The 14,128-nt window shown below is 40.8% G+C and overlaps 1 protein-coding gene across 1 annotated transcript; it reads left to right on the forward strand.

Moving 5' to 3' along the window:
• Positions 1 to 3,577: 3,577 nt before the first annotated feature.
• Positions 3,578 to 13,918, forward strand: SAXO1 (stabilizer of axonemal microtubules 1). The gene is given in 11 exon segments (XM_032213831.1): positions 3,578 to 3,597; positions 3,685 to 3,864; positions 6,788 to 6,990; positions 12,923 to 12,946; positions 12,949 to 12,978; positions 12,981 to 13,091; positions 13,094 to 13,249; positions 13,252 to 13,316; positions 13,318 to 13,404; positions 13,406 to 13,562; positions 13,565 to 13,918. Coding segments are annotated over 11 exon segments (1,275 nt in total). The 3' UTR covers positions 13,807 to 13,918.
• The last annotated feature ends 210 nt before the right edge of the window (positions 13,919 to 14,128 follow it).

The following is a 14,128-nucleotide window of genomic DNA, read 5'->3' on the forward strand; positions in this document are numbered from 1 at the left end:
ATTTTCCAGGGTGATTCACTTTCACCTCTTCTCTTCATCATCGAGATGATCCCACTATCAGTAATCTTAAAAAAAAAATGTAATTAGGCTACCAAACAGCCAAAGAAGCTGAAAATGTTTCTCATTTATTATTATATGGATGATTTGAAACTCTATGGAAAGTCAGAAATAGAAATCCAATCACTGACAAACACAGTCCGAGTATTCAGCACCGATATTTCAATGCAGTTTGGCATGGAAAAATGTGCCAATGTATCCATAAAAAGGGGCAAAATCACTACATGTGAGGAAATTGAAATGCCCAATGGCCAATTAATTAAATGCAACGAAAATGAAGCCTACAAATATTTAGGCATTCTGCAGTTGGATAACATCAAGCATGGAGAAGTAGTGGGATTCAAATAATTTAAGAACCAGTTCTCTGCCCTAATGACCAGCTGGATAGGCATGGCTGGGTGGTCATGTGACTGGATATGCATGGCCAACTCGATGTCACTCACAGTTGAGGGATGCTTCTCCTCGCCTGGTCTCTCGTGACCGTAGGAATGCTGCAATGGTCGTAAGTGTGAAAACGGTCATAAGTCACTTTTTCCAGTGCCATTGTAACTTTGAATGGTCACTAAATAAACTGTTGTAAGTCAAGGATTGCCTGTACAAAAATACAAAAAGCTTCTTTGCTTGCAAAAAGCTGCCCTAAATACCATTCATTAGATTAGAAATACCTGCAAGATGGAGTTACAAATCAGGCAGAGGGCCAGAGCACCTTGAGGAATTAAAATAGTTAAAATGCAGTGATAACTATCAGCAGCCAACTCTTGCTCATAAAGGGAAACCCTTTAGCAGAGAGGTCATTTAAGCTCTCCAGAAAGAGCACACCCAGGAGAAGCAAACCTTAGATCCATTTGCACAACTTAAACTTGACAACTGACTCATATTTATGACGCTTGCAGTGTCCCGGTGTCATGTGATCATCTTTTGTAACCTTCTGAAAAATGAAAGTCAACGGGGATTCACTTAACAACCAGGTTACTAACTGAACAGTGATCCACTTAACAAACGTGGCAAGAAGGGCCGTAAAAGGCTTAACAGCCGTCTTGCTTAGCGACAGAGATATTGGGGCTCAATTGTGGTCGTAAATCGAGGACTGCCTGCAGTTCTGATCCCACTTCAGGGATTCACACTGAGTACTTGAGGAGTTGCACACCAATTGGACCATCTTCTAATCAGCTGCTTGAACTTGGAAATGCATTTTCATAGAGATGATGTCATGCGTTAGGCAGCCCTGACAGCATAAGCCATGATAAATACGATACGTGTGACTTCTTGCTCTCTCTATGCTAATTGTATATTCAGCTGGCAAGTTAGGCCAGAATAATTACAGTCATTATACAATACATGTCTATATAGTAAGAAAGCCTCAGTGGACCCAACGATTCTTCCAGATAGATGTGTGTGGAATTGGACTTTTTATTGCACCCGAAAAGCTGCTCCTTATTTTGACCGATCAGTCACCTAATTAAAGCAATTGCTTGTAGCATTAGTTCTTTTGCCCGCAGTGTAGAATCAGATTGCCACCTTACAATGTTTCTGCTTCTGCATTCTGTGAATTTAATAAGAGGCTGATGTCTCCTTGTCTGGTTGTTTCTGGGCTTTTCCATACTAGAAATTTTTTTTCCTCTTAGGTAGCTGTGGATTAAGTCTTTTAAAAAAATCAAAAGCAAGATGAGAACAGTGGCCACAGTAAACAATGGAAACAGAGGTGGTATTCAGCAGGTTCTGACCACTTCTGGAGAACCTGTAGCAGAAATTCTGAGTAGTTCGGAGAACTACCTCTGACTGGCCCCGCCCCCATCTATTCTCTGCCTCCCGTGTCCCAGATGATCCGGAGGAAATGGGGATTTTGCAGTAACCTTCCCCTACCATGCCCACCAAGCCATGCCTCCAAAACATGTCACACCTCCACAACCGATAGTGAAAATTGTTTAATCCCACTGAATGAAAACATTTGTGAAATTCCAAAAGAGTTCAGTTTTCTAAGGATTTCATATTTCATTGTGTTAAATTTGTAGGCTAGGATACTGCAAAAATGTTCAATCTTCAACACAGCTGTGTACAGGTTACAACAATTCGTTTAATGACTGTTCCAAAGTTACAATGGCACTGAAAAATGGGACTGATGATCATTTTTCACAGTTACGACCTTTGCAACATCCCCATGATCATGTGATCAAAATTCAGATGCTTGGCAACTGCTTCATATTTATGACTGCTGTTGTGTCCCGAGGTCATGTGATCACTTTTTGCAAACTTCTGATTAGCAAAGTCAATGGGGAGCCAGATTCGTTAAGAATTGGATTACTAACTTATCAGTCATCTGGTTCTTAAGAGCCGTGGTGGCATAGTGATTAGAGGGCAGTACTGCAGGCTACTTCTGCTGACTGCCGGCTTCTTGCAATTTGGCAGTTCGAGTCTCACCAGGCACAAAGTTAACAGCCTTCCATCCTTCCGAAGTCAGTAAAATGAGGACCCAGATTGTTAGGGGCAATAGGCTGAGTCTGCAAACAGTTTAGAGAGGGCTGTAAAGCACTGTGAAGTGCTATATAAGCTTAAGTGCTATTGCTATTGCTATCAACTGCCGTGATTCACTTAAGGACTGTGGCAACAAAGCTCGTAAAATGGGACAAAACTCACTTAACAAATGTTTCATGGAAATGTTGGCCTCAATTGTGGTCAAAGGTCAAAAATTACTTGTATTCCCTGATTCCCAATGTGGTTAATTGGAGAACTGTCCCTAAACGTAGTTACCTTTGCTTGAAGTTTCTACAACCACACTGAATAAATTGTGGATATGCACAGCTGTTGTGATCACATTATGTTCACCCATCTCCCATTTCACTTTTTTCCCCCCGCCTTCTCATTGTGGTTTGGCTGCAAACACCTAATGTTTTACAAATTGACTTCTAGCCATATAGAGTGAATGCCAATTAAACAGTTTCTCCCTGATGAAGAATTAAATCCAGTATAATTTTGTACTGGTAGGAAATCTGTACCTCTCCAGATGTCACTTGGCACTACCTCTACTTAGCCTTATTCCAGATGGCAAGTCATTAGGGATTATGGAACAGTAGCCCAATGTTTTCTCAAATTGTATAGATGTTATCTCTCTTCTCTCTTCTACTTCAAAATGAAGTAGAAAGGAGAATTTTTCATCAATCAGGACTAAACATTTGGCATTTGCAGGATGTTTCTGTGTTATAGTATGATCAAATTTTTTAATTTATCTAGGAATGTTTCAGTTTATTTCCATTTATGTCATCTGGAGAGATTCCACATTTTTTAAAATTCAAACGGAACCTTATTTCTTTGCATGTTGGTGGGTCAAAACAGCTATACATTGAATTGTAATCTAGAAAGCACAGATTTGTTTTTGGGTTCAGTTTGCTGAAATTCCCTGAATTTAATTTCATTTGTGTTTTTTTATTTTTTTATTAAAGCATTCACATTTATATCAACAGTGCTTCTCTAGTTCACAGTTCAATACAGGTTAATTTCAAATCTCCCCAGGATATTTGGAGTTATGTGTTCTGATCAGAAATGGTATTCTATTTTCTTCATTACCGGTTCGGTAGCAGGAGTGTGCATGCATCTTGATGAACCCTAATCAATGTTTTCTTTCTTCAACAGTCGCCATCACTGTCCTCATCTACCAACCAGGCTCTTTGACAGGAATGAGAAGCCATGTCTCCTTTCCGAGTATATGGAAAAATACCCCCTTTATTCCAACATCCTACCTAGGGAATCATGCAAGCCCACCACGGAGTACCAGAAGCAGCCAGTGCCAATGGAAGCCCTTTCAACAACCAAGTAAGACAACAGCAATAGAAGTGTCTATCTATGGAGATTCTCAGCCATCCAGGTCATGGTTGTCCCAAAGGTGCTTTTTTCAAGGGGCAACTGGACTTTCTGGTTTTTCATTGAAGATCTTTCACTTCTCATTCAAGAAGCTTTTTCAGATCTGCCTGGATGGTGGGGAATAGAAGGATTTATTTTCCTTGCAGATAGCTTTCTACAAAGAATGCAAACGACCTGCCGTCTGCAAGGAATATAAATCCTTCCATTCCCCACCATCCAGGCAGAGCTGAAGAAGCTTCTTGAATGAGAAGTGAAACTTCTTCAAAGAAAAACCAGAAAGTCCACTTGCCTCTTGAAAAAGCACCTTTCTGTACAACAGAAATGGAAGCAAAGGGAGGGCTATCAGATCTATCCTGCAACTATCCAAATGACCACCGGGTGGGAGCATTTATTTTTCATTTTTTTTCATTTTATTTGACATTTATAGGCCGCCCTTTTCCCTGAGGGGACTCAGGGCGGCTTACAATTTGTAGGAAGGGAGTGCAAGACAAAACACAAAAAGAAAATGTGAAATATAATAAAATAAAACAATAAAACACAACATTCATTCAGCATTCGGGTGGGGCGAAATTAGGGACTTATCCCCAGGCCTGACGGGATAGCCAGATCTTGAGGGCTGTGTGGAAGGTCTGGACGGTGGTGAGGGTACGAATCTCCACGGGGAGATCGTTCCAAAGCGTCGGAGCTGCTACTGAGAAGGCTCTCCTCCGCGTAGTCGCCAGTCGGCACTGACTGGCGGATGGAATTCGGAGGAGGCCTACTCTGTGCGATCTGATGGGACGGAGGGAGGTAATCGGCAGAAGGCGGTCTCTCAAATAGTCAGATCCACTACCATGGAGGGCTTTATGAGTGGTAAGTAGCACCTTGAAGCGCACCCGGAGATCAACAGGTAGCCAGCGCAGCTCACGGAGGATCGGTGTTATATGGGCGAACCGTGGTGCACCCACGATCACTCGCGTGGCCGCATTCTGGACTAGCTGAAGTCGCCGGATGCTCTTCAAGGGCAGCCCCATGTAGAGCACATTGCAGTATTCCAGCCTAGAGATCACAAGGGCTCGAGTGACTGTTGTGAGGGCCTCCCGATTCAGGTAGGGCCGCAACTGGCGTACCAGGCGAACCTGGGCAAATGCCCCCCTGGTCACAGCTGACAAATGATGGTCAAAAGTCAGCTGTGGGTCCAGGAGGACTCCCAAGTTGCGGACCCTATCTGAGGGGTGTAAATTTTGACCCCCCAGCCTGAGTGATGGAACGTTGGCCAAATTGTTGGGAGGGAAACACAACAGCCACTCGGTCTTGTCTGGGTTGAGTACCAGTTTGTTAGCTCTCATCCAGCAAAGAGAGTTCTCTGTGTAATGGCTGTCATCAAGTGGTCATCTGAATTGCAGACCTAGTAGCCCCCAAAGAAAAGCTGTTAAAGGCCAATGGTTGTGGACTTGAATGCATAGTTTGTGTATATCTGTGGGGTGTTTTTTGGGGTGGGGATAATGTTGCAATGCATCCTTCTTGTCCCAGTTGTGGATGATAGCAGTAGGTTTCAAGAAAGTTGAAGGTATAGACAAATCCACTTTGTTCGGGTTGTCCATCTGAAAAAATTCCTTCCTGAATGGGAAAACCAGAGCTGAGGAATAGCCAAGTCCATCCTCTTTCTTATAACTTTGTTGCTATTGTTTTAGCCACACCTATAGGCTTCTGGGCCATTCTTCTGTACTACCTGCTGAGTAAATTTGGATGTCCCACAACTGAGGAACGCAAAACAGGTTCATGTGCTAACTTTATACACCAGTGCAGTGATGGGTTCCGGATCCCGGTGCAACCGGTACGGTGCAATGGTGCCCGGCATTCACCACATGCACGAGTGCAGCACGCGAATGCGTACTTGCCGTCTGCAATGCTCCGCGATGCTCCAGCTGTTTGGCAGAGCATTGCTGCTCCGTGCGCGTGCATGGAAGCCCCGAAGAGCTCAATTACCGGTAAGGAGCATGGGAGGGTGGGTGGGCCCTCCGGAGCACCGTACCGGAACAGTACCCGGTGCTCCCGGCAGGCACCGGTACGCCTGTACCAGGGCGTACCAGTCGTAACCCACCTCTGCACCAGTGGCAACTAAAAACAGCATGAGTGCTTTTTCATGCAATGTTTTTGTACTGTATTGTTTTTGTAGTTTAGCGTTAACTCAGTAAACAAATATTTAAACTGGGTATCTCTATTGAGCTAAAACGTTTTATAAGTACTTTTATTCACTACTGTCAGAAGACAATTTTAAAAAAATATTGCCAATAGATCTTGAAGAAGAAAAAGTTCATCTGTCCCTCACAAAACCCTGTAATCCTTAAATTGACTAAAGAAACCCACAATTAACTAAATAAAAAGGCTTTTTTGAAATTATTAAGTTTTATGCCAACATTTATTGATCGATGGAGTACAGTAAAATTTTTATCATCACAATTCAAGCAATACTCTCTGCACCTTTGCCCTATTGTACATTTGTTTAAAAGCTTCCTACAATACAGATAGTATCCATTGGTAGATTCTGCTGCTCAGTCTTTCCAAAGTGGAAAGATTTTGTACTCTTATGCCCCTTTTTAAAAAATGTGTCTGTAAGAAATAATACAACAACCTGAAAGCTAAAAGTATCCCCAAATCTCGGATAAGCAAAAAGAAAATTAACAGCGGGAACTTTTCCAGTATGAGTTATGTGGGATTTATGTGAATTTAATAAGCAATATTCTGGGAGGTTTAGATTAATTTTGTTTAAAGTAGTCATTAAAATCTATGGGATGGCTTGGAAACATGTCAAATTGTTTTCAATAGGACTGTTTTAAGTTAAACACAACTATCGATATACTACAAGCTTAATGAGCGCTGTTGATATTTGCAGGAGAGATTATATCCCACATGAAGTCTTCCGTATTATACAGAAACCTCCTGATAAATATGTCAAGAGCAATGAATGTATGGACCTACAGACTACATATAGACAAGACTATAACCCATACTCCGTATCTCGAGTGGGTCTTTGCATGCCCCAGGAACAAATGCATTCTTCTTCAGAGAAGATGATCACAGTCCCGACATATAAAAGTAAGAGTTGAAAAAATAATTAGAAATATTTTAAATGCATTAGGCATCCATTTTTCTCAATAACCTCCCAAATGGGAATAATTATTCCACCTTCCAAGCTGGCGTGTTTTAAAGGGGTGCTTTAAAAAGTGCAAATGCTTAAGACCCTTACACAGGTCACATATGCTGGTTTCCCCCCATCCCTCTCCTTAGTGTTTTATGGTGTATCACCTTTTTGGGGTGTCGGGGGTACTTGGAAGAGATGTGAATGAAATAATGGGGATTGACTATGTGTGATCAAAGCACACCTACATCAATGATTAAGGAGGAAACAAAATCATTCTTGTAGGCCAATCATCAAGATGTAATAGGACTCATTCCATAGGTCTTAGTCACAAGAAGATTGTCTACTAGTTAAGATCCGTAGCAAGTATGAAAGGGAAAGAAGGATCCTATCAACCATTTCCCCATTCAGCAGAACTAGGAGTCTGCCAACCCTTCTTCATGACAACTTTATCCAAACAATCAGATCCTAGTGAGGGCACATGGGTGCTGTTACTCTTCCTTTACAATGACAAAAAATGACAATAAGCAACTCCTGTTCTCCCTTGATGTGTCTCAGTATATGTATATCTGGACAGTCTTAATTATTATCTCAAATGTGTGGATCGACATGATCGAATTCTCTCTCGGTGGGCTTTCATGATATGATATGAGCCACACGCAAGTCTTGATCAAAGGTCTATCTAGAGCAGCCTTAACTGAGGATTTGAAGAGCTGGAGGAAATGCAGCTTCACCCACATTTTGTTGCAATTTGCAAGATTTTTCAAAATACCCGCAAATGGAATCTTCTTGGTCCCATGATCTATTCTATATTGTAGTGATTCATCCTTAAGGTCTGAAGCTCACCAGCTTTCAAGGATATGATAACGCCAGCGACCTTTTCATATCCAGCCAATTGGAAGGCCTATAAGGAGAACCAGGTCTCCCTTAAATACATTCAAGGTGTATAGTATATGCATGCATGAGTTGCTTCCTCCTAGGGGTAGTTGCTGCCATGAACACAAGAACATCCATGGAAATGAATGGGAACACAATCAAGAGACCACAAGGCCAGCTCAGAGGGAATGGGATAGGGATAGAAACTGTGTACTGTACAAAATAATTATTGTTGCACACAATGGTGCCACACTGCAGCCACAAACTAGGGATATATTAGAAGATTGAAAAGAAAATATATTGCAGTGAACATACCACAACTTTACAGCATTATTATTCCTTTAGTTTAATCTGGCCGCTCATCAAGTTATACAGACAAGGAATCAGTGCTAATGACTTTGCATGCCACCTCTTCTTACTCTGAAATTCCTGATAAGGGAATACAGTTGTAAAATGATTGGGTCATACATTATGAGCAGATTGTTTTTGATCTGATGGATCTTCTGCTTCTAATTTGTTAAGCGTCTCCCTTGTCTTATGAACTGATACTTCCAGCTTTCACTGTCCTCATAGCTTATTTTTCAAGTGGGTAAACTATGTCTAAGAACAGCCATGGGAAAACCGAGGCCTTCTAAATTTTGGCCTTGATCAATCTGGAATTGTGCCACCTGCGGTTCGATCTAAGCATAGGACACAAAATTGTCAACTATAACATCTTGCATGTCAACTACTTCTTCAGCTCCAACCACAATAATACACGGGCAAACAATCAATACAAACTCAAGGTAAACCACTCCAAACTCGATTGCAGAAAATATGACTTCAGCAACAGAATGGTCAACGCGTGGAATGCTCTACATGACTCCGTTGTTACATCCTCAAACCCTCACAGCTTCAACCTTAAACTGTCTATCTTGGATCTCACTCCATTCCTAAGAGGTCTGTAAAGGGGGCATTCATAAGCGCACCAGTGTGCCTACCGTCCCTGTCTTACTGTCCCCATTTTTCTGTATTTATCTGTTCATGTTTATGTTCATACCTATACATGTTATCTTGTACATGTTTGACAAACAAACAAATAATAAATAAATAAACAGAATCCCCAGCCAGTCAGTGGTCCCGGTGCCTGGCAATGATGGGTTGTTGGAATCCTACGATATCTGAAAGATCACCATGTCCCAAATCTGCTGTTTCTGCCTTTTCTCTGTCATACTCTATCTTTTAGTCCGCTTCCATGATACATCAAGCTGTATTAGATTCATCCTTTAAAAAATAAATTCCTAGCATTGTTTTGATGCATTGATTGCAACTGAAATTGACCAGCTGCCTTGCTGACAGACCCTGATGTCATGGACTGAGAATAAATGACTGGCCCAAAGTCACCCAGATTGCTTTCAGGCTTAAGCAGGACTAGAATTCACAGTCTCCTGGTTTCTAGCCTGGTATCTTAACTGAATTTGCTCTCCTATTTATTCTTTTTAGTTTACCTATTGTAGTTGGGTTCCCCACTCCTTTCCTGAATCAAGAACAGTTAAATACTGCATGCCAATGCTTATGTATGGTTATTGTGATCTGCACATCACCTAGTCTACCATTTTATACCTTTTTATCTCCTGCAGTATATTCTGTTTTTCAAATGTGACAACCTTAGATTGTGTGGACTTCAATTCCCAGAATTCCAGTCCCCGCCCCCCGCTATAGTGTGGCAGTCAAAAGGGAAGCATAAGGATTTCCTCAGTTCAACTTCACTCCTAATAATTACATGAATGTAAAGTGGTTTGCCAGTATCTCCTTCCAAAATGATTTATTAACTTCCTGTTTGTCCACAGTCCTAGAATTTCCTAGGAATTCAGTCTTGTCTATGGCTTGAAAATTTGCCATTTACGTGAAGGTAATTCATCTACAGATAATTCTGGGATAATGAATGGAATGGAATGGAATAGAATAGAATAGAATAGAACAGATAGAATAATATATAATATATAGTATAGTATAGTAATAGTAATAGTAATAGTAATAGTAATAGTAATAGTAATATAGTAATAGTAATAGTAATAGTAATAGTAATAGTAATAGTAATAGTAATAGTAATAGTAATAGTAGCATAGCATAGCATAATATAAGTATAATATAGGTATAAGGTAGACAAGACTATACTAGAATGCAGAATAAGTGTAGTATTAAGAAAAAAATAGCCATAAAAATAATCTAAGAATATTAAACACGATAGACTAACTACTAAGCAGGATGAAGTGATATGATAAAATATCTGAATTCCTTGCAGTTTTGCAGTGCACTGTTTTAATTTTTTTCATTAACTCTGAGATACAGTGTCCTCTCCAGATAGGGAGATAACTTTAGAGTTCCTTTGTCAATGCTGATGACTGCCTGAGCCATGTCATGCATGGTTTCACTTCAATGTCTTTTTTTGCTCTGCGATGTCCTAATTTTTTTTTCAAAATTCTGGTACACAGGAAGCCATTGTTACTTCCTGCAAAAGACTTTTAAAGGACACTAAATTTGCAAACCTCACTTTCTAATCAGTTTTGGAACTTGCTCATTAGCTACATCTAAGCTATTAGAGACCTTCAAATTGATGATTTTGAAAACGCCAGGTGAGTCTACCTTCAGTCCTCAATGGAATTAAATTTTAATTGTAATGTTCTGAATTTAAAGAATCTAAAATAAACAGCTAAATAAGATCTTGATCTTAGAGAGCTAGAAGCAGACTTAGGGTGCAGATAAAATTGGAGTATTAAACTTTTACAATAAGATTTTGGAATTAATTGTAAAGAACAAACAACTCTTCATGGAAAATATATTCTGTTTTGGTTTTTACAAGACAAACGAAGATAAATAATTTCATTGATTAAAAAACTGGATACTAGAAGGAATTAGTTTTTTATGTAGAGGAAAATGCTAAATATGAAGAATAACTTTCATCTGAAAAGACGAGAGTATTAAAAGAATCTAAAACTGAAAGGCCAAGAGAATGATCTAGAAAAGTGTTTCACTGCTAGATATACAAAAGAAACTGGCTGAGGTTTAAAGTGAAAGATGAAATATAAATGACAAACCAAGAAAGTGGGACAAAGAAGAAATAAAATGAAATCTAATTTTCTGACCAGTATTTGAAGAACGAAATATAAATATAAAATTGGTTTATTGGATCCAGGTTTAAAACAGGTTATGAGGTTATTTCTGCTACCCTTTATGGAATTTCTGTGGACACCAGGACTGAAAAATTGAGTTTTATGGATTTTTCCATAGCTAAGAGATGACATTTGGGATGAAGAGATAAATGTTTGTATCTTTTAAAGGAGTGGAGTCCCTTAATGTAAATTTGTTTACATTTGTTGTGACGAAGGCTGGAAATCTTTATACATGTATTCTCTCTTTATTATATTTTTATTCTTTTCCCTTCTTTCTCTTTTTTCTTGCACTTTTTACTTCTTTCTATTCTCTTTTTAAAAGTTTAGTTTGCATTATTACTGCAATCAAAATTTTTAATAAAATTATATATGTAAAAAAAGATTTCAATTGACATCAGAATCAAGAGGAATTTAAGATTTGAATCCCATCTTTGAAGCAACGAACAAGAACTCAAATGTCTCTTACTTTTCCAGCTTATTTATAGAAACATGTATATTTCAAGTCAGTTCAATGTTTAAGAAGGAGAAGAAATGTCATCATCTTTAGAAGTTAGAAAGCCCTGGAGAACCTTGTGGGATATTTCCCTAGTTTCATCCAAGATAAGATTACTAAATATGACACAAACTAACACAAAATTTTCACTATCTGTTAATTACATGAAGTTTTCTAGGCCAGAATGGTAAACCTGAAAAGAGCCAATTTCCACATGCTTCAAAAGAAACCGCTTTTGCAGCTAAGGCTTACAATGAAAAAAAAAATGTACAAACTACATTAGGATCGGTGGCTTTGGATGCAAAGTACAAGTTCCAGATCTCTTGAATTGTCCTTAAAATGGATGCCAGGAGTAGAATGTCTCCAAGGTTAGCTTATGTCGTCTTGCTGTTTCATTATGAAGGGGCCATCTATCTTTCCAGATTCTACTTGCAGGTGCTTGGTGGGACTGTATTCCAATCTTACTTCTATGCTAGCAATGGGTTTTTTCAGGATTACCTCCAAGTCAGTGCTGACACCTAGCCACTCCCTGGGAAAGTCCCTGCAGTTTTCTTGGTATGGATTTTCAGAGGTGGTTCACCTTTGCCTGCTTCCTAGGGCTCAGAGAGAGGGACTGGCTTAAAATCAGCTAGCTGACTTCATGCGTAGGATAGGATTAGGACAGGGGTGTCAAACTGGATTTCTTGAAGGGCCGGAATCAGCATTGTAGTTGTCCTCCGCCGGCAGGCTGGTGGTGGGGGAGACAGGATGGACACCCTCTTGGAGCACTCTGCTGGCCAAAATGGGGTATGGGGGGAGGGCACAGGCAGTCACCATGCACCCCATTTTCAGCCTGGATGGCTTCCTGCAGCACCCTGCTGGCCAAAACAGGGTGCAGGGGGCGTGGGTGGCCCTCTGCACCCATTTTCACTAGCAGAGGCGCTACAGGTTGGCTATTTTCAGGCCGCCCACGCAGGCCAAATCTAAGTACCCCCATGGGCCAGATCCAGTCTGTGGGCCTTAACACCTGTGGACTAGGACCTTAGGATATAACGATTTCTAGCTGAAGTCTAACCACCTAAACCAAAGTAGCTCTGTGGCAAGGGATAGTAACATAATATCAATACTGCAAAATTAGAAATAACAAAATGATGCATGTATAGTTGGCTGATTCCATATTCATTCCATTAACAATTCCCATGACTCCATCTTTATGTGGTTTACTGCTAAATAGTCATTTGCCATCATTCCAATAGAAAAAGAACTGTTTTCATTTTTTTCCTGTCTTATTGTTTGCTTGAATGCAGTAAAATTGCTCTTTATTAGCATGGAGGCGGGAATGTTTGAGAGTAATGAGATCCTCTTTAATCACATCTGCTTACATTTCAGCTGATTATGTGGCATGGAATCAGCCAAAAGAGAGATGATTAAGCCACAAAACAATTACGTCCACCAGAAAACAAATTTGAACACAGGACTACTAACCAGGATGCTTACCCATACAAAGGGCTGGTCACCACCAAGAACTTTAAGCCTGTAAGGCCTTTTCACACCTCAAAGGTCCCCTGGAGAGCATGACCAATTATAAGTTGAATTATGTGCCTCACTGCATCCCAGAACGCTTCGTCCATAAACAAGAGCCATTCAAGACCTGCACTGTTCCATTTGATGGGCTCACCACCCACAATCTTTCTTATAAAGGGTTAGCAGGAGAGCCAGCAAGTCCGCGAAACCAGATTATGTCAAGCCAGACGCAGGCACTTTATGGGGCACTACTGAATTCAGAGGAGAAGTTCTTAGCATGGCCTGTAGCTGCTCGCCTCACCAGGAAGCCAGTGGTTTACACTCCTCCTAAAGAGAGTATGGACCTCCATGACGACAGCACAGACCCATTATGGAGATCCTCATGGGCGCCCGGCAACTTCCTGTAAACCCTGGCCCGGGTGCCGAAACACCAGAACCCTTTGGCAACTGCTCCCTATGAAGCAAGACTTCCAGCATTGGCACTCCGAAAGACCCAAGCCTATCGTGCACATTGCGAGATCACCTTGCCCTCTGAGCCCATGGACCTGATGACCTCCTTCCAAACCCATTACATTCCTCACCCGCTCCCGTCCATCAAGAGCTTCCGGCCCCGCTTGCCAGCGGCCAGGCCTCATGTGCCATTTGTTCAGGGACACCACCTATGGCACAAGTTACACAGCAAAGGACGTGGTATATGCCCTGCCTCTTTCAAAGAGCCACCTGGTTACGTTTTCGATAAGATTCGATGAAGACGGCCACAGGCGTGGTTCCGAGCGTCAACCGGGATGCAATCCCGAGTGCGTCGAACTCAAAGCTAGCTCTCTCTGGCAACCTGCTAAATCAAGACATAGAGGGAAAGCTTGAAGGGTTCCTGCTTTGAAACAGACGGATGATTCTATTCTGTAATGAATGTGATTAATATAATACTCATTTCCTTGGGACGGACCCTTTCTCAGGGAACTGTAAAAAATTAGTGTTCTAGAAAAGCAAAATTAAGCGTCTGGTTGTTTTATTGAGCACTCTTTTTTAAAATACATACTTTAACCTTCATTTGGGTGTGTTGGAGGTATA

This window comes from Thamnophis elegans, chromosome 3 (assembly GCF_009769535.1).
Source record: "Thamnophis elegans isolate rThaEle1 chromosome 3, rThaEle1.pri, whole genome shotgun sequence".
NCBI classification, from domain to species: domain Eukaryota; kingdom Metazoa; phylum Chordata; class Lepidosauria; order Squamata; family Colubridae; genus Thamnophis; species Thamnophis elegans.